The sequence below is a fragment of the Bombus terrestris genome, chromosome 3 (genome assembly GCF_910591885.1).
Source record: "Bombus terrestris chromosome 3, iyBomTerr1.2, whole genome shotgun sequence".
Taxonomy (NCBI): Eukaryota; Metazoa; Arthropoda; class Insecta; order Hymenoptera; family Apidae; genus Bombus; species Bombus terrestris.
In genome coordinates, this window is record NC_063271.1 from 11,502,776 (window position 1) to 11,525,961 (window position 23,186).

General features: G+C 39.3%; 1 protein-coding gene across 3 annotated transcripts in view; it reads right to left on the minus strand.

Moving 5' to 3' along the window:
* The window catches only part of LOC100648816 (protein Tob1), a 123,827-nt gene that overhangs the window by 15,129 nt on the left and 85,512 nt on the right, over positions 1-23,186 (minus strand). For all 3 annotated transcript variants that reach the window (XM_020868691.2, XM_012321138.3, XM_012321139.3), the window contains one exon: positions 240-1,181. In XM_020868691.2, the coding sequence (XP_020724350.1) occupies positions 240-970 (731 nt within the window). In that variant the 5' untranslated portion in view covers positions 971-1,181. The remainder of the gene's footprint in view (positions 1-239; positions 1,182-23,186) is intronic.

Sequence of the window (23,186 nt, forward strand, 5' to 3'; positions counted from 1 at the left end):
ACACATAGTTCAGTTATATGATCGGTAGGTTGGTTACGCGGATTGTGGCTAGGGTTGCTGTCGGGATGTTGATCTTTAGGTTGAACGATACACGGAGACACTGAGACTGTGACTGTGAATTCTCATCATATATGTTAAAATTTAAAGTTAAAAAGGGAGTCAAATAGAATGTCAAGTTCACCTCAACATCCACAACATCTAACTCAATCCCCAAAAAGATACAACAGTAATCAACCAACCTGTTCGCCCGTTTGCTGCTGGTTTTCAGTTTGGTGCTACCAAACTTGGTCTGCGCAAATGTGGCGGTGGTGAATGTGAGCGGTGCGGTAGTTCGTGGGATGAAAGCTGGGACGGGACTAGGCGAACCCTTGAACGAGTTGGTGATAGGCGTCGGCGAAGGTGCCGATGAGGAACCGGACCCATGACCACTTTGCTGATTATTTGACGATCCATTGCTCGCATTGCTTCCGAGCGAGCTTGGGAAGGGCGACGTGGACTTGGGGCTGAGACTGAGCCCACCCAAGGAAGTGCCTACGGCTTCGATAGGCCTGAAGCACTGAGCCTCGGGATTGAAGGTCTTGGTAACTTCTCGATCGGCCGAGCTCTCGTCGTGTGGATCTCCGGTTTCAGAGTAGAGGATCTTCACCGCGTTCATTTCGCCAATTCGATAGCTGACTTCTCCGGGATCGACCCAGATGGCCAGCTCGGCTGGTAGGTTCTCCAGGATATCCTGAATAGGCACGCCGCTCTCCTTGGCTGCCCGTTCCAGAACCGGATCCACTGGGTCGCCAGTCTTCAGACATCTGAAAGCGGATCCCTTGAACGGTTTCTCCGGGTACCAGTGACCCTTGAACTTGTCCTTCAGCGCCTTCTCCAGCTCCTCGCCGAAGATATTGACTCGCCTTCGCGGCAGTTTATTGTAGAGGTACGATATCACGAAGTTGAGCGCCACCTGCACCTCCATGTGCATCTTGCCCTTTGCTGGGAGAATCTTCGGGCTGTTGCTGGTACTCGCAGCCGCGGAATAGTACTCAGCACGTCCGCACGATCGGCCGTTTTGCCGCCGACGCCTCGCGACTCCTTGATGATGCGCCACTGGACGACAGCAACGTCGACAGTGGCGTTGAAGATTTAGATCTGGTGTTGGGTGATCGTTCGACGATTCTCTCGGATTCACGAGACTGTAAAGAGAAATGTTTCCTTTTTTAAAAATTTTCTATGTATCACAAGAAAAGAACTTTTGTATTATTAACTTCGACTTTAAGATTTTAATTCTTTCAATCGATGGGACACGTCGTTTTTCGACAGTGACAATGATGTTCAAAAATATTTGATAATAATGGTTTGTAAAGAAGCTGAGACGCTAATTTGTAAAGACAGAAGTTAACACGTTCACTGGAGATAAAATATCTTTGGGAACGTTTTTAAATAATTTTTATAGTTACGAAGCAGTTGTTGATACGAGATAATTTACAACAAAATAAATTAAAATTCTAGTGATTTCTGCCAGAAACAAAACATTTCGTTTCCTGTATAATAATTTAATACGTTTATCAATCTTATCAATCATATCCTAAATTGTTGAACTTGTTTCTAAACAAATATCCCAATAATTATACATCGTACTGCGACCTATAATCTGTGACAGCATCGCAAACAGTTCCAAAAGCGTAACAGCCTGTAACGAGCTTTCAGGAAGAAAAAGTCACGTATAAAAATTCACGACTCACGCACAAAGGAGCTCTTTCTATCGAGCGTTCGAGTGATTTTCAATAAGTGCAAAATCAAATTAAAAGAGTGCCGGGACGAGTATCTTCGAAAGGTGGTCGCTTTTACCACGGCTGGGCCTGCGTTATCGGCTCCTTTTCACGATCGCGCATTGATACGGAACGCCGCTTCCGGTTACTCGGCCCGCTCTTTCATCCTCTCAACAGAACGTCGAACGAGAGCCAATCGTTCCCGTATTCGCATAATGCCCTTCCAGGCTCTCTGCGCTTCGCGACAAAGCCCTCTTTTATCTGAATTCTCACCCTTTCTCGCTTTATCTGCTCGGTAATTTGGAACTCGTTTACGTGCCAAGAGAATCTTAATGATTGGCTTGGCTAAAGTAGAAACGTCTTTCCCGTGAGTGATTTTGAAGAATTTTAACTAGTTTGATCGAAGACGATGATAAGTTAGAAATTCGCAGATGGTGTTGCAAAGATTCAAGATATTTATGCATTTATGGGAAACTTGAAAGTGCGAAATTCACATAATGCATATATCTAAAATGAGAAAATATGTAAAATATCTAAGGCGGTAGCACTAGTTCCAATACTCGCCAATTGAAACGGATCTTCTCAAAATGAATTTCCAAGAGCTATCTAACGGTAACTACACGAACACACGTACATTCCGCCCACTCAGCACCGATTCATTACCCTAAAACTTCGCTTTCGACTATCTTAGATTTCCCCTGCCAACATCTATCTACGACATTGAACGTATCCACCAAAAACCCATCCACTCGGCGAAGTTCCGTCTAGTCACAATCAGTTCCGTGTCTACATCCGACAAAAATGCTCGAGAACAGAGACACTCAGACAGCGTAACTTCCTCAAGATCCTCATTTCCGCTCGGGCTGTCAGGCTAAAAGTCGTCCGAGAAACTCGCCAAGACGCGAAGAAGAGCCAAACTGTCCTTTCGAGAGACCGATTCGAAACGCGTCCACTCTCCTGCAACTCTCGTGAACGCTCGACATCGTATCGAGAGGAATATTCAGCTTGGCCGCCCGATTACCGTGAAACGAACGCCGATAAAAAGGGTTGCCCTTACTGCCGTGGCCGAGTGGACATCTTCCATGGTAGCATCTCGTCGCAATTGCGGAAGTTGCTCTCTGAACCTGAACGACATCGAGAGGGAAAGCCTTTCCTTTTGCTGCCTGCCCTCTTTGTCCTCCTTTTCCCTCACTTCTAGCTACTAGCTGCGTTTCTTTCCCCTCTTTCCACCCTTTGTATCCATTCCGCTCCCTTTGTTTCCCGTTATAAGTCAGTCTGTTCTTTCTTCACTCTACTCTTCACCGTTTCATCACGAGCATCGTCTAGGAGTCGCGCTCCTATTCGCTTCTCGAGAATCGCTGGACGACCATCTTCTACGGTATGTCTTTCGGGTCTGTCTCTAGAAACTCGATTCCGATGTTCCTCCTTCTTTCATGATATAAGGAAGAAAGGAAGAGAGCAAGCAGGAGTTTCTAAGGAATTCACTGGACCGGCAGCCATTTTGTTACGGTGGACGACGAAACGTTCGTAGCATTGGTACTTTTACGTTTTCCTCCTTTCTCTTTTTCTTTTTATTCTTTTTCAGCTCTTTCCGGATTCAGAATCGTGAAGCATAGGTATAGTAGATACTTTGCATAGAAACTGGTCGTAGAATTATAGTTCTCTTTTTTTTTTAATTAATCGCGAAGCGGTATGTTACTCTCGTTAAAAACTGAAACAATACATATTATTTTTATCCTGATCTTCGTACGTCTGTCGATCACCATCGAAACTTTTTCCAACGCACCGTACGCGTTTCTAAACGTAAAAGCTTTTCTCAACGTTGGAAAATCGAAATTTATAAGCGTGAATTCTTATTTGCCTCGATGTATTCGCTTAGTATATTACAGTAATATTACCAGGGAGTGTTTATGTCTATAAAATGTAATTCAAGGATGAAAGGATAAACTGATTTTTTTTACTTCGTTTTTCCCCTCTCATAACAGCACCAGAGAGATACAGGGGCGAATTTTGTCCCTCCTAGCCGAAACGCAGCTGCAGACAACGCGGGTCCATGGGTATTTTTTCAATTACGCTACTACAGACCGTCTTTGTGGTTAGTGCGCGGCTAGTTCGCACCCCCTGTTTGCGGTCTAAGCGTGAAAAAATACCCAGCCACCACGGGCGTTTTATCAGCGAATAAATAACCGGCGCTGTTTAAATTTTCCGCCGGAAGTCGCGAACACTCGCGTTGCGGTGAGGGGAATGAGAATGTTAAAGAGCAGACAAATTTCTTCATCTATCAAAGGCGAATTTCGCATTAACACGATAAATTTTAGCTTTTAAAACTGTAAAAGAGAATTTCAATAATTTAATTTATATCTTTTTTCGTTGTTGTTTTCCATCTACAATGGATGGACGATGTTAAAATTTCCAGCCAAATTGTAGTCGTATTTCAGCATAAGTTATAAATATATTAATAAAATGTATTCTGCAAAGTTTTTACAATATTATATTTTATATAATGCACTACATACTATATACTTGTACGGTGGATTTTTACCTCAGGAAATTTTTTGTTCCAACTACATAATAAAATTGCAGTTTGACACTACTTTTGCTTGGTAATTTCTATAATATATCGTAAACCAACACGTTTCCAATAATAATTCTATTCAAGTATGAATTTCTGCGATAAATTGATATATGTATTTAGTTTAATTGCTTATAAGGAATAAGAAACGTGTATGCAATTTTCAAGTCTATATTCTGCTCTATAGAGGATTAATAGCGCGTGGATCAGTATGCGGACGAATCAAAGTTGAATAGGATGTGAATGAATTGAACACATACACTTCATTCTCGTTTGGCATTGACGTTACAATTTAGGGTTTGTGCAACCTTTACACACGACTACTTGCACAAATTAGCCGGCTTGATTTATGTAACTCGTTCACAATGCGCTGGACCATGTTTGTTTCCGTTCTCATGCACGTTACTTTTAATTTCCATCGATGCTTTCTTTCTATTCAACGTAACAAACAATCGTATAATTCTATCATAAATTTTTACTTTGCAACTGAAATATATAAAACATTGAAATACTAAAAAAAAAAAAGAAGAAACAAAGGCTTCGAAATGTTTCATCAATTTTCATGTAAATGTACAATTTTGGTTTCGATACTAAAAAATTCAATATACAAAAAATATTAAATACCATCCACTTCAAAACACTACATCAATTTTCCTACGCTACTATACAATATAATATTTTCCTTTAGTATGTATACAAACAATCAAATAATTTCATAATAAACTGACTTTTCTTTCAAAACTAAAACATCAAAAGTATAAAGATATTTGAAAGACGACCACTTTAAAGCACTACATCGATCTTTCTGATCTCCTAACTCGTTCAGTATTGACAACAAACCAAATACACAATCTTCCGTAATAATTCGTGACAATCTAATTTTTCTTCCAAAAATAGAACACCGAAAGTGCAAAGACATTCTAAAATCAGCCACTTGAAACAGCTACATCGCTCGCTACAACTCTGCGTTGTACAATTTTCAACTCTTTCACCATCAGCTCTCTTCCAGGCGAGCGCGCAACAAAATTACCAAAACCATCTCCGGCAAGTAGCCCCCATCTTTCTCGCGGCGCGTATCTTTCGAAATGCGACAGAGCTCATTCCTCAAGAGCCGTCGATACTTGCCAAGAAACGGAAGTGGAGTCTGAAACGCCTCTACCTATACACCTTCTCTCCCCTTACGGAATTTCCCCTCTCGTTTCCAACCCCCACCGCGGCCGAGTCACCGTCCGAAGGGAAAATGTTTTCGTTTCAGCCAGCTCCTCTGGCAGCCAGTGGCTGGATATGTAGGTTAACCCCGCTGCACCCTTTCTGCCTCCAGTAGTACTACACGACGACAGGGTTGCCGGTGGTATTGATCCCGACCAGGGTTGCCGGAAGGTTCTCAAGTTAAAAATACACGGCCTTGCGAGTCGTGCGGCTACCAGGCGTTTTCGTGGGCTCCCTTTCGTCGTTGGATATTTTTCTCCTTCCCCGATGGAGGTACAAGGGGTGAGAGAGGGCGCGTTGAAGGTTTGGGACGATTAAGGGTAGCCGATAATTATCACGGAGGCAAGATCGCGGTGGACCAAGTTCAGCCGACCTCGAACGCTTTACGACGCGGTCTTAACAACTATCAAACAACTGCACCACAGAGTAACTACTAATTAAGAGGCAAGGCACTTGGGTCCACCTCGACTGGCTGTAATTAAAAACGAATCGCAGAGACGAGCTACAGTGGATGTGTGAAATGTGACTTCTGAAAGCGACGTGGATAATTTTACAGCCACTTTTGGAAGGAATTTGTGGGTAGAGAAGAGGCTTGAAGAGCGTCGATGGTCTTTATGAGAAGGTTTAGGCGATGGTAAATGATTCTGGTTAGGTTTTGATTCGCAAGCTATTTTTATAACAGAAGGGAAAAGTGTTATGATGTTTGAGTATGTTAGAAGGGCGTTGATGGTTTCTGTCAGAGGATTTAGGTTATAGTAAATGATTTAGGTTAGGTTTGGACTCGATCCTAGAGTTATAAATCCAGAAAATTTTCGAGACACTTTTAGAAGAGTTTTATATTTTGAGGAGAAAGAAGCCGGAAGAAAGAGATTGGCGATGTTCGCGTATGTTGGATGATGTTCATAGCTTTTGTTAGTAGGTTTACGTGGTAGAAAATGATTTGGAAGAGGTTAGGATTTGTTCACGATACTACGAATACAAAAAATTTTCAAATCACTTCGTAATAAAAAGGTTGTACATTTAAAATACGAAGGAAGGAAAAGAGGTTATGATGCTTGTGCATGTTGCACGGCGTTGATAGCCTCTGCTATTGGATTTAGGTAGTAGCAAATTGTTTCTAAGAAAAGTTCGATGTACAGAAAGGTACATAGAGTAAACGGAACGAAATGGAACTGGGCTAGATCCAAAGTAGGTTCGAACTAGGCCTGATGCGAGCACGAGAGCTGCGAGAGTAAGTTGAAAATAAGATGCAAGTAGGGTAGAAGTTGGCTGAAAGGCCCAAAGAGGACTCGAAGTGGGTCGTGTCGATTCGAATCGAAAGGAAGGTCGAAGTAGGCCAATGATGCCAATGATAATCAGGAAGCGTCTAAAAATTGGGAGCGAGATTTTAATTATTTCTTCCGCGCGACGAGGGCACTCGTTGAACTTTGGGACGAGTAGATCTTTTAATTCAAAGCGATCTACGAATTGCTTGAAAAGAAGAAATAGCAATCCTTAATTTCCAAGTTTGAATAGAATTATTCCTTTAAACCTTACATTTCGAACATTTAATATCGAATAATACTAAATATTTTGTATAATATATACGTGATTATAATTCAAATATCACAACGCGAGCAAATAGTTAATTATCTTCCAACAAACTATCTAACAAAACATCAACATTAAAGTCAAAAGCATCTGTATATTTTTTGGAAGTGAAAAAGGAAAAGTTCGTCATTTTGATGATTTTGTTTATATTAAGATAACATGCTCATTTTCTTCAAGTATCCCATCGTAATATTTGGACGCAAAGATTTAACTATTACATCCCCAAGAATTTACTCTCAAGAGCTCTTGACTTTGCAGAAACAATTCAAACAAAACAGGTGTCGATTATTACACGCAACCCTATGGACGCGTTCCCCATCTGTCAACTAGCCGACTGCAGAAGCCACGTTGAAGGGTGACGTGATTCAAAGGACAGCCTTTTTTCCGGCCTTCATGAAACCTTGGGGGGTGAGAACTCCGGGGTTGGTTGCAGGTGCGCGTAAAGACCTACGAGTACGCCCTTTCCCGTCTGCTGAATGGAGGCCACGTGGCTCAAGGGGCACTGAATGTGGGCCAGAGAAGTGTTCTTCAGCGAATCAAGTCAATGAAGCACAGATCCATCCGACTGTATCATTCCTTTCCTTAGCTTGTTTTCCGTATCTTTTTTTTTTTTTCTTTTTTCGTTTCTCCGTTTTCTTACAACGTTACAGAGGGACGAATGCAAGAGACCAAGAAGTCTGACGATAATTATGTCACTTGATACGTCGCGCGTTGAGTGCTCGCTTCGATCGAGAGCTTGGTGGCGTCGTTTCGATGAACGACGCGTAATTGCGCATCCGTGCATGGGGGAACTGTGCTGAGCGCTCCACGTGGAGATTGCCAGCGATAGAATCGATTTTGGGAAGGCGAGGCTCCGTTTTTCGTTTTGCTTCGTTCGTTCATTTCTCCGCAGCATAACTGGTAGATATTTATGTTTTTTCCAACATATCGCTTTGAAATTGTGGTTATAATGAAATACGAGAGGTTGATTTTTGGTGATCTTTTATGCTGATGTCATTTAGTGGTTCAGAAGGAAAAGTTTCAAAATACAAGGATCGTGTTAAGACCAAAGATACGAGTTCTGTAGAAATTCATTTTTGGCAATTTTCTGATTATTCTTCTATATCGAATGTATATACGAGAAAATATTCAAGTTGCTATATTTCTTTAAAAACAAAACTTTGTTTTCTTCGTTAAAGATGTTATTCACGGAAGATACAAGTTTACAAGAAAAGTGGAAATGAAATTGTTGACATAATTCTTTTTCCATTTATTGCGAGTAATTTGATTTGTAACTTGGTGAAGGATTTAATGAATATCTTAACTGTAATTATCACGAGATACTAACGATGACAATTCTTTCGTGCATTTTTTTCCACCAACGCAGAGGGCACGAAAGGGAAGGTTACAAATTCCGAGGGAAAAGTATTCGTCGAATGAAGAGAGAAGTATGCAGCCGGGAAGCGGTGGAAAGTGGATTTAATTACAGCTCGACCTAAATAGGGTCAAGACACGGGTGCTCGACCCGACCTGGTCGCCCCTGCCTTCTGTAGCTCGAGTGGAAAGGTGTTTAAATTGCTTCCTCGTCAAACGAGGAAACTAACAGTTCTCGTAAAAATACCACCGTAGTTAAAGGCATAACCCGTGAAAAAACTCGAATAGTCGTAATCAAATAATCAAATAATTTTTTAAACGAACATAGAAAATTGAATTTTGAAATTAGCTGATGCGAAAGAATATCAAAGATCCAGGGAAACACCAACATCCTACTTTAAATTATCACGATTAAAAAATTACTGCAATTAGAAAATTATCCACGAAATGATATTTACCGGTATCATAAATTCTACAATAAAACTCCCTAAGTATTATAAATTCCCTTTATCAGTAAAACTATGCACCTCACAAAGTTACCAAGAATTTAGTATCACCAATGAAATACTATCTACCAGTCACCAATTCACGAATCATCAAAATTCCTATCCAAATTCCCACTAATATCTGCAATTCAATTGAGCTACACACCAAGGATTTAGAATCCCTGATGGAATGCTATATACTAATATCATAAATCCTGTAATAAAAATTCCCAAGAAAAATCCCAACAGCATGCACAATCCAATAAAACTGCGAGTCTCATAATGTCACCTAGAACTTCGAATTCTTCGCTAAATTAATCCCGACTGTATTCGCCTCATCCTGTTCCTCGTATCTCTGCAACAACCCCAAAATACCCCGAAACTATCCCCCTAAAACGTGGTGTATTTCACCACGAGGCGAACAACATGACACAACAAGTTAAAATTAGGTGCTGGAAGGAGATCCGACTCCTGCCCGAGTTGCTGCACACCAGTTTACGAAGTTGCAGTTTGGCCTGTCGTCTTGCTGCTCGTCTTTCGGAAAATTCAAGGCTGGCAACCTAATGACGGGATCTTCGAGGGTCGATTCATCGAGCCGAAGCTCGTTCGTGAAGGACAGTTGTTGAATAGAGAGACGACGTGGCATGTTCTCTCTCGGCTGCCACTGGCAACTCTCCGATTACTCTATTCTGACAATGAATAGATGGCGGACGGGAGGAAACCGTGCGGAATCGACGTTACGTAACGAACGGTTATACAACGAATCGCTGCGCTCACGTGCGCGAACCAGCCGTCATGGCGATATTTTAAAGGTCGTCCTGACGTCGTATAAACAAATCGCATCAGGTACTTGCCGGTAGGCAAATATCGATTCGCGGACTCCGCTGCCACGACGACCTTATGCCACCCTTTGACGCATCCAGACGCCTGGTCTGCGCCACCCGATTTTGCAGCGGATCGATCGATCGCCTCTCGTATCTCGCATGTTCTTGCACTTTGCAAATTGATGGAATAAGCGAACATTTTATCGCGTTTGTAGGAGAAATGTTTCGTACAAATGTCCTAGTGATCGTGGTATTAGGCGAGAGAGCGATTCTACGTGAAAAAGTAAGTTGGGAATTGTTGTAGATATCACATTTGTATCTGGTAACAGGCACAGACGTTTTCGATGGTGGTTTGTGTTATCATACGACAATTAGTTCGTTTGATAGTCGCATAGGTTGATAGACCGCTTACTTGACGCTTAACTTCCTGCTCAGTTCTAATCGTTGAACACGTGAGAGAGAATTTAAAGTTGAAACATTCCAAGATTAAGTACCGTTTATTTGTTTTAATATGTTATCATTTACGTTAAAATTGTGTAACAAAATGGATTATGCTTAAACACGAACTGTTGACTTAAATAAAGCTTAAGGTATATTTTCCAGTTTAAAATAATACTGTGTGATTGTTGTATTCTAATATAAACTAAAGAAAAATATAAAATAAAATTGTTTCACATATAGACTGCAGATTTCTATAGGAATATTATCAAAAAATAAAATACTGATAGAATATTGATTTACCTACTAAAAATAAGTATTATAGAAAGCACTATACTTTGGATATTTATATATCTTTCCATATTGTACGCATTTTGTGGAATTTTACACATTCAAATTTCTTATAAATGGATATCCGTAGACTATCCGCACGTCAGTTTGTTTTCGAGGAAATCGCGTTCAAAAGTTTGTATTTGGATAGGAATGAATAAATAAAATGATTGATAGAATTAATTTGTGCTACACGTAGAAAATTAATTGAATATGAAACGACAGATTCCTTTTAGTTTCCTTCTAGCCATTCCAGAATTGAAAAGACGTCACTTCGAGGAAAACAGTAATCGGACTAGAAGAAATGACGAATATAATGTAGAAAATTAATCGAATGTAAAGCGTCAGATTACTTTGTTTTTCCTATTTTCCATAAAAAAACGTTACTGTGTAATAACAAATAATAATTATAATATCGTGTTTGATACGATGTCGATAGTTGGTAAAACGTTTTTAATTTTCTTGTTTTCTTATGTTAAGAGGATTTACCGATCCAGTTACCAGAGGTTTGTTCAAGGAAATGAAACCTTTCAGCAAAGCTTCGTGCAATTACGGAACCTTGACATCTATCGATAAAATCTTTTGGGATAGTGGTTACCTTTCAGAGAATACTCTAAAGCGTAGAATACTATTTTCAGAATGAAGTTTCTTGCGTTCGTCTCGCCGAGGGAAATCTTTTTTGTTGTGCAAGCGTGATTCCTTTAAAATCCTTCGACAAATTTGTACGTAGATGCGAACGTCAACTCTGTTAGTTACTTCTTCTTAATAGAAACCTGTTTCTTCGGTAACAATAATAATAGGAAGAGATAATATACTGTAGTTTACTCTATGATTTTACGGCCGCAAAGAAATCGTCAAACCAACTTTACGACCAATGGAATATTGTAGAATATGTAAAGCAATTTTTTGTACCTTTGTTTCTTTGCTACCTTAACGTGGAAGGTTTTTTTACTTTAGATGCGAATTCTTACATTTGTTATCCTTCATTTCGTAAATAATTCTGTTTCTGTTATATTTGCCGTGAATCCAACGAGAATTGACATAATTCTGTTTCAAAAGCACGACAAAGTAAGATAATACTAAATTAAACGTAAATTTTCACACCCATACTTACTTTTTGATTGTTTATTTTATTTCCAGTTCGAATGGAATAAATTTTGAACAGAATAAATATAAATAGAATAAATAGAAGTAAATTTACCTTAGAAGCAAGGATAATATTCAAGATATTATATATAAGATAAAATAATATTGAAGTAGTCACGAATCTTCGTATTTGTTATTCTTTACATTACGAATAATTTCATTTCTCTTGCATTTTACTATATAATTCTATACTATATAATAAATAATAAATTAAATATACAATACTATATAATATAATACTATAGAATACAACGACCAAAGACATATTAAAAACAAAAATTCTTGTAAAAATGTAGCTATATCTGTACTTTCCATAATTACTGTCTTATCCAACTAAGAGTACGCTTTGACGCATCACGATCAACATTCCTCGCGTCAACTCTGACATTAGATGAGAGACGCGTGCGAAACGAGTCGCATGACGTCGTGGCGCGTTCCGACAATCTCGTTTTCAGTATTTCAGTCCACTTTTGGAAAACGAGTCGACGACTCCTTCGTCGGTTGCTGAATGCGCCACGTAATTAATAATTTCTGCGCGCGTGCCTCGACGACGCGACGCACGTGACAGCGTGTCGCGCGACCGAAAACTCGTCGACGTCCACATTTTTGCTCGTTAACGTTTACTTTATCAGCTTGTCTACGTTTATTATTACAATCACAAAGTCTTTCGATTCTGTCGCGTTAAATCGTTTTACCAATTTGGTAGCATATGTTCGAGCATGGTGAATAATATAAACTACCCAATTTGAAGAGTCGCTATACGAACCCTCTCGGAATTCATCGACGCATTATTTACCACATTGTAGCCGGATCGAGACTTGCTCAATCGTTACAATCGCGTCGCCCTTGAATTTTGATGAGTTCGAACGGAGGACGGTGAACCGAACGAAATGGAATCGATCATCGATGACGAAATCGTGGAATTATTCGTTATGGGTCTGGTTGTATTTAGGATTTATTATGACGTGCGTATATTTTAACTACTTTATGTACCGTTTTAATGTGAAGAATATTAAAGTGACAAGAAATTTCTCGTATACCTTAAATCAAAGCCATATATAGCTTCTGAAAAAATATTACCTCTCAAACGAAATAATTTAATAAAATATGTATATCATATGTATATACGAAATGATCTTGCTATTGTAAGATCTTAAATCAATGATATTTGTTATTATCTCTCCTTCTTCGTCTCGATGTTATAAATAAATATAATAAATATAAATAAATTACTCTACAAAACGAACGCTATTAAACTGCATTTGCTGTTGTTTGTAAAAGAATGCCTACTTTTACAATTAGAACCCATAAGCTACATCATGAACGTTCACATCATTGCAAAGTACAACATCAAAATTCTAAACTGTTGCTAATAGAAGAGAACTATAGCTCGATATACAATGGGAGAAGAAGGGAAAACTAGAGCTGAAGCTAAACACTTCCTATTCCTGTAACCAGAACCCATAATATAAATTCTAGTCATCATCGTCACTCGGAGATACTACAATGCTAAATGCAACATATTTTCCATCAGCGAATAAATCGCATAGATAGATAATGAAAGAGAAAGTTGCAGCCAAAGGCATACTTAATTCATAGAAAAGTTCCAACCTGCATATCAAAAATCCATGAACAATATCTCAGTTATGAGAATCCGAACCACTGCAAAATACATACTAAACGCAAAATCTGGCCAACAGAGAAGAATATAGATATTCATATGGATATCTATATTCTCTCTGTACATATATATTATGTACAGAGAGAAAGCTGGAGCTTTGGTACGGCGTTTCATCTCGCGCCTCCAATTAATCGTCAGTCGAGCTTTTCAGTCGGATCGATCGCGCGTGACCGAATTATCGGTTCCAAAAGGGAGGGAAAGAGAGAGGATGAGAGACACAGAGAGAGGGAGGGAGAAAGAGAGAGAAAGAGAGGCAGGCGTCACTGCGCGTCTTCGATCGGATCTGTTCGCGGAGGCGTCGCGCTCGAATCATCTCGCTGCCGTTGGCTCGCGATAAATTACCGAGACTCTCCGCTTTTCCCTCTCTTTCTCCGCGCTGCCGAGCGGCCGACCGAGCGACAGATCAATACGACACAGCCTCCGCAGACACGGTCGCTGCTGCTCCAGATAACAAGAGGCGAAAGAGAGACAGAGTAAGAGAAATAAAGTCACTGAGAACGCAAGAGAGAGAGAGAGAGAGAAAGGGTGAGAGAGAGAGAGGAAGAGAAACAGAAGCTGCCCTATAAGCCTCTACTTAAATAGCGCCCTAAATCCGACAGGGAGGACGCCCTCTCGTGAGATACAGAGAGGGGCAGAGGGCGGAGAAAAGCCCTCGAAACGAAGGAACAGACCCGACCTGGGTCAATCCGTTCGACTTCGGCCTCTTCCGGAAATTACTGTGCCACCGATGCGATGGGGATTCCGTTTGCCGGATTGAATATCGACGAGCTGGAACGCGTTCCCTTTTTTCGCGAGAGCCTGGATTTTATACATAGTATTTGCGCGGTGGAAAATGATCGCGTGGAGTTGGTGGAAAAATGGAGCTCGCATTCTTTGGGATTGGTTGGAGTTTACAGATGGTATTAGATTGCGACTGAATATAATTTCGGTCTATGGGTTTTCGAAATCTTCTTCTCTTTTATCATCTCATGCTTATCGTGCTATATCGTTTTAATCTGAATTTAATCGACAACCTTCTATTATATTCTATATATGATCAACATTTTTTAATATTCAGATACATAAAGTCGCCTCTGCTAGAATTCAGTGAGGTATATATAGGTCGTTTAGGATTATGTATTTCATAAGTTATAATTTAGTAATTTGGCGTTGGTCATTGATAATATGGGACATTTTCTCTTTCATGTATCATTTCAATTGTTTAATATTCGCATATATAAATCCCTGTTAGGATTCAGTGATCGTTCGGAATTAAGTATTTCATATTACGTTACTATTTAATAAGCTGTTGTTGATTATTGATAGTATAGAAAAGTTGATTTTCTGTTCAAGACAGAATATTGCATTAAGGTTGTCTTTTTATTGGAAATATGTTATAATTTGTGCATTTATAATTCGTTTCTTCATTTAAATGATTAAGTAAGATGAACTTTCTTATGCAGCACACAGAGACCGGATAGCTACCTTCAACTAAGACTTTCTGGTTTAGATCAAGGAAGATCGATTTAACGTAGTGAAAAAGTTAAAAGAAACAGTGGTAGCCTTTAAGTATACAATCTATCAACCCAGACCTTCCAATTTAAACAATAAACTAATCTGATCCCGGAGGATAAAAGTAAACGCATAAAAACTGTTTAAAATTGGGCAGCGAAGCAGAATTATAAATACATTTTAATAATAACTGTTTTATTACATGGAGGCTGAAATTAAGATATCCAATGCTGTATTAGTAATCAACATCTTCTTTCATTAAAAGAATATTAATGTTCTTAAGTAAATATAAAATAGTCATAATATTGTGACATTTATTATGATTAATAATGAACCTACGCTTTTTAAAATCCAACACATATGGATTGAAACAGTCAATATTCAGTTCTAGTTTTAAACTTAATTATAATTTCAACAATCAAGTCCTTTCATCATTGAAAGAAATTAATCTTCGTAGAAAGATGTAGAAATAGTCGATTATTACGATAACCGACAAAGAACCTATTTCTTTTACTCCGAATTCTGCACATAGCCTGAATTATTCAATTCCACAAAACAACCAACAAACTGAACCCAAAAAAACCTGGCAATCACAAAACATCATCCTTCACGTTTAACGACCAATCAACGCTAGAACTGACTAAAATCTGCTGGAAAAAAAGCTTGTAGGAAAAACGAGTAAAAGGTCGAGTCCTTGAAAGATCATCGAGTCTCGTTGACGGACGCGGAAGCAAAAGCAACGACGACGCGATGGTCGCTCGATAATTTGGTCGTCTGCAGCGAACGTTTGAATCGCTGGCTGCAAACTTAATAGCTAAAAAGAGAGTATCGGTCCTTGGGAAACGCAGAGAGGAATAAAGGAGGAAAGACGAAGAAGAAAGGCAAGGCCATTATCCCTAGAAAATACGGCCGGTTGTCATCTTCAGGACTCGGCTCCAGACGATCCAAGATTCGCCTGTTATTTCGTACTGTCCGCGCTTGCACGATTTCACGGACGATCCTAGATTTTCTAAACGATCGAAAAGGAACGACGATCCAACGATCGTGAAAGAGTTGCTTTCCCTACCTATTGATCTTTCGACACATGGTGCGTTAAACTTTTCGCCGGTCGTCTGTTTTCTCTGTTCATCGACGAAATTCGCGCCGGTTTGCGCGCGTTTCTTGGTGCGGAACGATGAATCGAGGGTAATGAAAATGTTCTCGTCGGCGTGGATAAATATTGTGCCGATATTCGACAGATGAACGGGTCTATGGAGTTATTTATGGCAAGTTTGCGTTGCTGGAAAGGAATCGGCAATGAATTTATAAGATGATCGATGAATTAAGAAATATTTAGAGGGCTGGTTTTCTTCTACATGATTGGTTTTGCAAAGTATTTAGGGAACTGGTTTTCCTTTTGATTTTAGTTTCGTGCTCTGATGGGGATTATAATTGGAAAATCTTTGTATCTCGAATTAGCTGATATCATTAAACTGTTGGCTTCTCAGTGGCTAAGAGAGCGTATCAATGTAACACAATTAAAAAGAGCAACAACCTATTCGGTTCAAAGATATAAACCTTCTAGCAATGAACGCCAGATTCATAAATTTTCTGAAAAAAATCTAGCGGTATACCTAATATCTAATATCTAAGATATGATAACCACTGATATATGATACTCTGAAAGAAATGGTACCCTTTAGTCTTCGGTAGTTTTAGCGTTCGAAGCACAGCTTACAAGATTCTTCGATCGGTGCCTGATATTCTCTTCTTTCCGTTCCACGAAAATCAATTGTTTCGCCTCAATGTTATCTGACAATTATCGAGCGAACGGCGCCGTTTCCCAACTACTTCCTGCAATAACCAGGAACGATAAGATGAAGCAATTCTCCCCGGGATTTCCCAAGTGTCCTGTCTCTGCACTGTTCTCCCGATTGCGGTCGCTCTGTTCCTCGTTTCGCGGGGCAGTTTCAAAGGATGATAATGCTCTCTGGCTTAATTGATAATATTTTAGGGCAGGCCTCGTCTGCTGCGATGGAAAGATCGCTTCTCGTTATGCGGATTCGTGAAATTACGGAGAATATCGGAAAAGAAGGCGTATTAACCGATTAAACGAGTTAGACGAATTAACTCGTCGCTAGTGCACTTTCAATCTCTTGCGAATAATGATATCTTTATTTAAGGATCCTTCATTTTTTCATACATCGTTTTATCTTCGTTCAAGATGAATCGCAGTAAAATTTCGCTTATCTGAACTCATATCGAATTTAATCAGCAGGATGGTCATCGGCTAAGATTTTGTTCCAATAAATCGAATTCTATGGTAAATCATATTGACAGCTGTAAACAATATTTAGGACTCCATTATTTCTTTATCTGTTATTTCAATTTCGTTAACCTAATCGAAAGGAATCTATCTTCGTTAAGTTTTAATTACGGAAGTTGGAGAGATGAGCTGGTTAACAAGTTAGAATTCTAAAATGAAGAGCAAATTTTCAGACGTCGATCGTTATGTTTATAATACTGTTCAAATAGATTGAAATTTGATTGTTAATTAAAATGAAATTTGTCAGTATATGATTGTTAAAAATTTTGTTTAATCAAATTGAGAGATTTAGAAGAATCTTGCTCTTGAAATAAAATTCCTATCAAATATGATTTATCAAATGAAAATTTAATGAAAAATCATTAAAATTCTAAAAAATGCTAACTGTTATAAGCTACAAATGTAGGAACTTTCTATGAGAAATTATAAATTGATTATTTTGTTTGCTTACTCTTATAATCGTTTCTCGTTTACGAGAATAATCTCTTAAAGCGTACAAGTTAATAATACTTATTTACATATAAAAACAAATAGCACAATTACTATTAAAACTACAATGAGATACGATAATGTAGAAAATGATTCAAAGAATATATATTCGAGAAAAGAACATGTGTATACGTATAAAAAAAAGATACATTATTGATATTAATGGAAATCCGGTTTCTGCCTTTAAATTATGATCTTAACACAGTCTTTCTAACATTATCCTTTACACTTTACGTCAATAGATACACTCTTATTTATCCGTGTTGATCATGGATGAGACAAAAACGTTTCATCTTTGTTAATTCGCAATTAGTCACCAACCGGTCTGAGAGAATGTCCGTTCACGGAATCTTGATTAAAGGCTTCCAGTCGCCGATTGACATCGCTTCGCGATCACTCAACTGAGATGTTGGATTTTTCTTTCGAGAAGCGTTCAAGGAAATATGGAAAAAAAGAGTTCTGTGAAATGTTTTCCATTTACGTTCCAGTAATTGAGAGAGGAATTTATTGGAATTTGTTTTGTGAAACCGATTAGAGAAAAAGAGGTCGGCTAGAAATAATTAATGAGTATCTTCTCGAGGCTATAGTAAAAAGTTTTTAAACTCTTTGATCTATGTGGAAAGAGAGTAGAGAAGGAACAGAATGTTTCCATACCTGAAGGCATGTAGGAAGAAAGAACGTTCAGTCTAACATTTTAATCTTCTTCCAGTTCAATTTCTTCATACTTCAAATGCTTCTGGAATACTTGGAAGATTAATTATTGGTAGACACGTACGTCAGAAAAACACTTGTGCATTATCGCATGACAGCAAGTCGCTATACAACGTATCGATAAAAAGATTACAATACAAAATTACAAGAAAGAAACGGTATTTATAGTATAAATTCTTGGACAATAAATATCCACTGTGCTAAAAAGTATGAAATATTTCCCGAATGATCATTTCGCTGATTCTACTTAACTTTATATAAAGGTAGAAAATTCTCTGTGAATATCTTACAAAAATGAAATATAAACAAGAGTAGAATATTCCTCAGAAATATTTTACAAAATGGAAAACAAGGGAATATTCTTCGTGAATTGTCGCAACTGATTTTAGTTTATATCTAAAACAATCGTATGCCGAATTCCGAAAGAAACCAGTAAACGAGTTGCAGCTCGACGAAATTCCCGTGAACGTGATTTTCCACGGTTCGCGAGGTGAAATCTTGTTCACGACCGTTTCTCGCGATCCTACGCCGGAACGATCGACGAAAGCGTCGAACCGCGTCGTCTTAGCGGTGGAACGGCGCGTCTCGCAGGATTTTCGAGACGAGCTCGAAAGCAAAGGTAGCTCCTTGCCAGGGAACAGAGAAATTCTTCGTTCATCCGTGCGGAAACCGCGCGTTCACGGAAATCCTATCGGTGTTTGCTCTTCCGTATCGTGGTTTCGGATACTGCCGTTGTTTCGACAATCATCTCGAACGCATGCGTATCTCCACGGTAAACGAGTCACACCTTTCTCATCGAACTCTGTTGAAACATTTTCATTTCGTCCGATTGCAGGAAAATTAAGAAGAAGTTGATAAGTTATTTGAATCACTCGTGTTGATTAAGAGAGAGAGAGAGAGAGAGATTGATATTTTGGATGAACCGTTTTGGAACATCGTTTGAGAATTAGAAAATTCGCAGTAACATTAAAGTGATATGATTTTATTGAAGATTTAGTGGTTATCAAGAGAATTATTCAAGGGATTTCCTTTTTCAAACAGCATTATATTTTTATATTTTTTCTATCTTCGGGAAACCTACATCCTCTGCACAGGTCCACTAAAAAAGAAAAAAAGAAAACAGAATTGCACTAATTTACAGTGTCTAAAAAAGTTTTAAAATCCACCTTCAAATTACTTAAAACCTGCAACATAATTCACCTTCACCACTGGTAGACAGAAAAGAGCCCTCGTCGCTTTAAACGAGCAGCGACGACCGACCGCCAAAAACAAACCAATCGAAAGAAGACAGCGAAAGAAGGAGGGACAAAAAAGAAGAAAGAAAAGAGAAGAATAAAGAGTAAAAGCAGAAGCGCCCAGTGTAATTTCAATTACCACGTTAAAGGGAGCCGCAGAGTTCCTCTCAAGTAGCTGACACGGACTGCATAAAAGAAAAGGCCACCCCTAACGAGGCTTGGCCTGGACGATGAAAGCCGGTCAAAGGGTTGTTGGTGCGGGGTCGACAGTTTTCCGCGGGTTTTCCACGAAAACTGGCTGCTTTGATCGGTGTATCCAATCAAAGGAGGTAGTCCTTTTTGGATTGGCCGCGATTTCCATCGCGAAAAGCGGAAGGAAAAGGATGTGGGCGGGATGATCGATCGGAAGCCGCGCCCGCGGCACTCCAACGACCACCAGGGTCGATCGAGAAAACGAGAAAGGGCTTTTCTCTTCGCTGAAGGCTTACGGAACTTTGCCGGGACAAACTTCTACTAGATAGACCGAGAATAGAGGCGAAAAAGTGATTTGCGGACGAAAAAAGCGACGATCCTGTTCCACGTGGAACGCTCGAGGGTTAGTCGCGAGTTTTAGAACGCCTTCGAGGTAGATTCTTCGCGCACGCCACTCGGTATGCCTTCGACACGGCTTTATTACGCTTCGGAAATCGATAACTGCCGCGCTGCGTACCGAATGTACGACTCGAAATCGGTGACCTTTCGGACCTGTGCATCAGGGATTCTTTGTTAGGTTTCGAGGAATTTGCGAGAAAGAAAGCTCGATGGAATGATGAAGAGTTAGACCATATTACGTGATAAGCAGCCCAGGATGTTTATGCAAATTTGTTGAATTAACGAAGAAATAAGGAAGAAAACTGTAATTTTGTTATTAAGAAATAAACATAAGAAATGTTCTCCTATACTTTTAGGTAATTCTAGAGTTTAGATATAAAACTATTTACTATCGCTACTATAAATCCTCGATTTATTCTTTAGAAAACAAATTTTTTCTTCGCCACCCTCACCAGACAGGGTGTTACGAGTTATCGAAAAAATATAGGTTATCATTAAACGGAAACGAAAAGCTACGGAAAGGGCAGGGAGATTCGGATGTGGTGGATATTTCACCGATACCTAGATCCTGAGCTCGTAAATCGAGATTTGTGGCTAGCAGGACGCAATAACTCTGACACCAGGCTGCACTAACCCCGATTACTTTCGTAGAAATATTTCAGCCAAAAGTTCATTGACTGAGGCTCTAAAAAACCGTTCAGGTCAGAGGAAAGAAATAACGAGGACCTTAACCTGTCACGAAATCGAAATTATTTTAATTAAGCAAACTAAGGAAATTAATTCGACTCACAGTATGCTTTCAACACTTTTATCGTTACTTATAATAACGATAATTTCTGATTTCTACAATCCCACAGATGTATAAGAGATTCGATTTTCGTATTAATTATTATATCCTTTACTTATTTCATGTATCCATAATATGAAACAATATTAAAGAATATGAGTAATCGTCAATCAGTAATCGAAAGGTTATACACACTGTCAGGTTGTTAGAAAAGTGACACCTACGGGAAAGTACCGATTTAAAAATATTTAGAAAAATTAAATTCAAAAATGAATTATGTATTTTCTAGAAGTGTCAGTTTTTTACTTAAGAAATTTAGCGCATTTAACGAGAAGAATGTCATAAACCAAAAGTTATTTTAACATCGCTCCCGAGGCTAAGAAATATATAAACAATATTTTATTAAAGGTAGTCAGAGCCCAGAGGCTATTACCTACAGCGTAAAAACAGGAAATCTGTCCATTACGAAAGTTCAAATGAATAATAACTACCTACTTTAAACTTTTTATTATATTTCAAGTCGATTTCGTAGAACAGATCACCGTTTCTAACTGTGTCATTCTTCTAGAGTCCGATTTTACCAATTTCTGTTCAAAAATTTATTCTTAGCGTGGTAGAGGAATAATTTAAAAAATCGTTGTTAAATATTCTCGCTACTTTCGCTCGCTAAACCATAGGGAATACGCGAGTCCCTCCGCGGCACGATACTCCAGAGAAATAAACCGTCGACTACGGAGTTTTAACTCTAGATAAAAATGGAATAAGAAACAAGTAATAGTCGGGGAATTAATCCTGGACTCTCCAGCCAGCCAGCACGGGGAATGGCACACGAGTCGATCGCGAACGAGAACGGCAGCGAAAAATAAAACGTTTCCAAGACACGGACCGATCGATAGCTTCTTCCCGTGCAACGAACGCAGCCCTGCATCGACGATAGTCGAAGCGAACACCGTAGCCAGCTTTTGACCTGTTCCATGTTCCTTCGTGATATACCAAACGTATTAAAATTTCCTATTGGCGAGGCGCGGCGCGAGTCTCGTTCCTTAAAAGCTTCCGCCATCCGTCGGCTATCCTGTCGTCGACGGATGGCACATACCAGCAGTTTCCTGTCATAAAAACTGTCTGATCGTACGACGAATTTTTGCAGGCTGCGTTGATGCGCCTCGAAGAGACTGCTTCCTGTTTAAGTTCACTGTACCTTGCGACTGGATAATTTTTGACGGTTTGATTTCGAGGATTCTAATTTCGGATAAATTGCCTCGGACGTTAACTCTTAGTTGTAACTTCGAATTTTATTATCGTTTAAAATATTTCATACGAAGTAATTTTGTAAAACGTGTGCTTCATTTATACAAACAGTGTAGTTTTAATAAAGATATTTGTTGTAAAGGTTGGTACATTCGTTTGCATTCGGATTTTGGACTTTGGCTGTTCGACGTAGCTTTGAATTTGCTATTGTAAGAAAATTAGCGCAAGGTAATTTCGTAACACGCGTGCTTGATTTATACGAACTATGTAGTTTTAATAAAAATAGCTGTTGTAAAAATTGTCTCTTTCAAGACGCATTTTTAAGATCGTTTTTAGAATGCTACGGATCGACCTGTACATATAAGTTGTATTATATGTATATGTCACTATAAACAAACATTTCATGAACGATCCGCCTATTAATAAGCGCCTTTGATACGATAATAGAAATGAAAGGTGACTCGTCAATCCCAATTCACCCCCTCACGAATTCCCTCTTCGAGGCATCCGCGACCAAATCGAACGTTCGATTCTAAGAAGGGACGGTTCGAGTCGCGCAACCTTTTCCTAGCGTAACCACACAAGAGACGAGGCTCACCTAAAACGCGACGCGCTCACAAGACCTGTTTACGTAAGTGTGAATAAGACATGCCGCATTCTAACGGTGATCTATTTACGTCCCTTGCTCTTCGAGATCCCAGCGCCCGCGGTTCGAACAGACCTAATTTTATATTCGGAGCAAAAACTCCGGCACCATTGCCAAGTGGAGCTCTAACAATCGCCACCACCGCGTTGCTCGCGGCCTCTTCTAATTCTTGTGTGTTAACGCCGGCTCCTCTAACCCGGATACCCGTCACTATATCGCGAATAATCGTACTACGTTACGAGTAAAGCTTCTGTATCGTGTCGTTTAATGAAAATTTTTTGGATTACAGATGCGAACT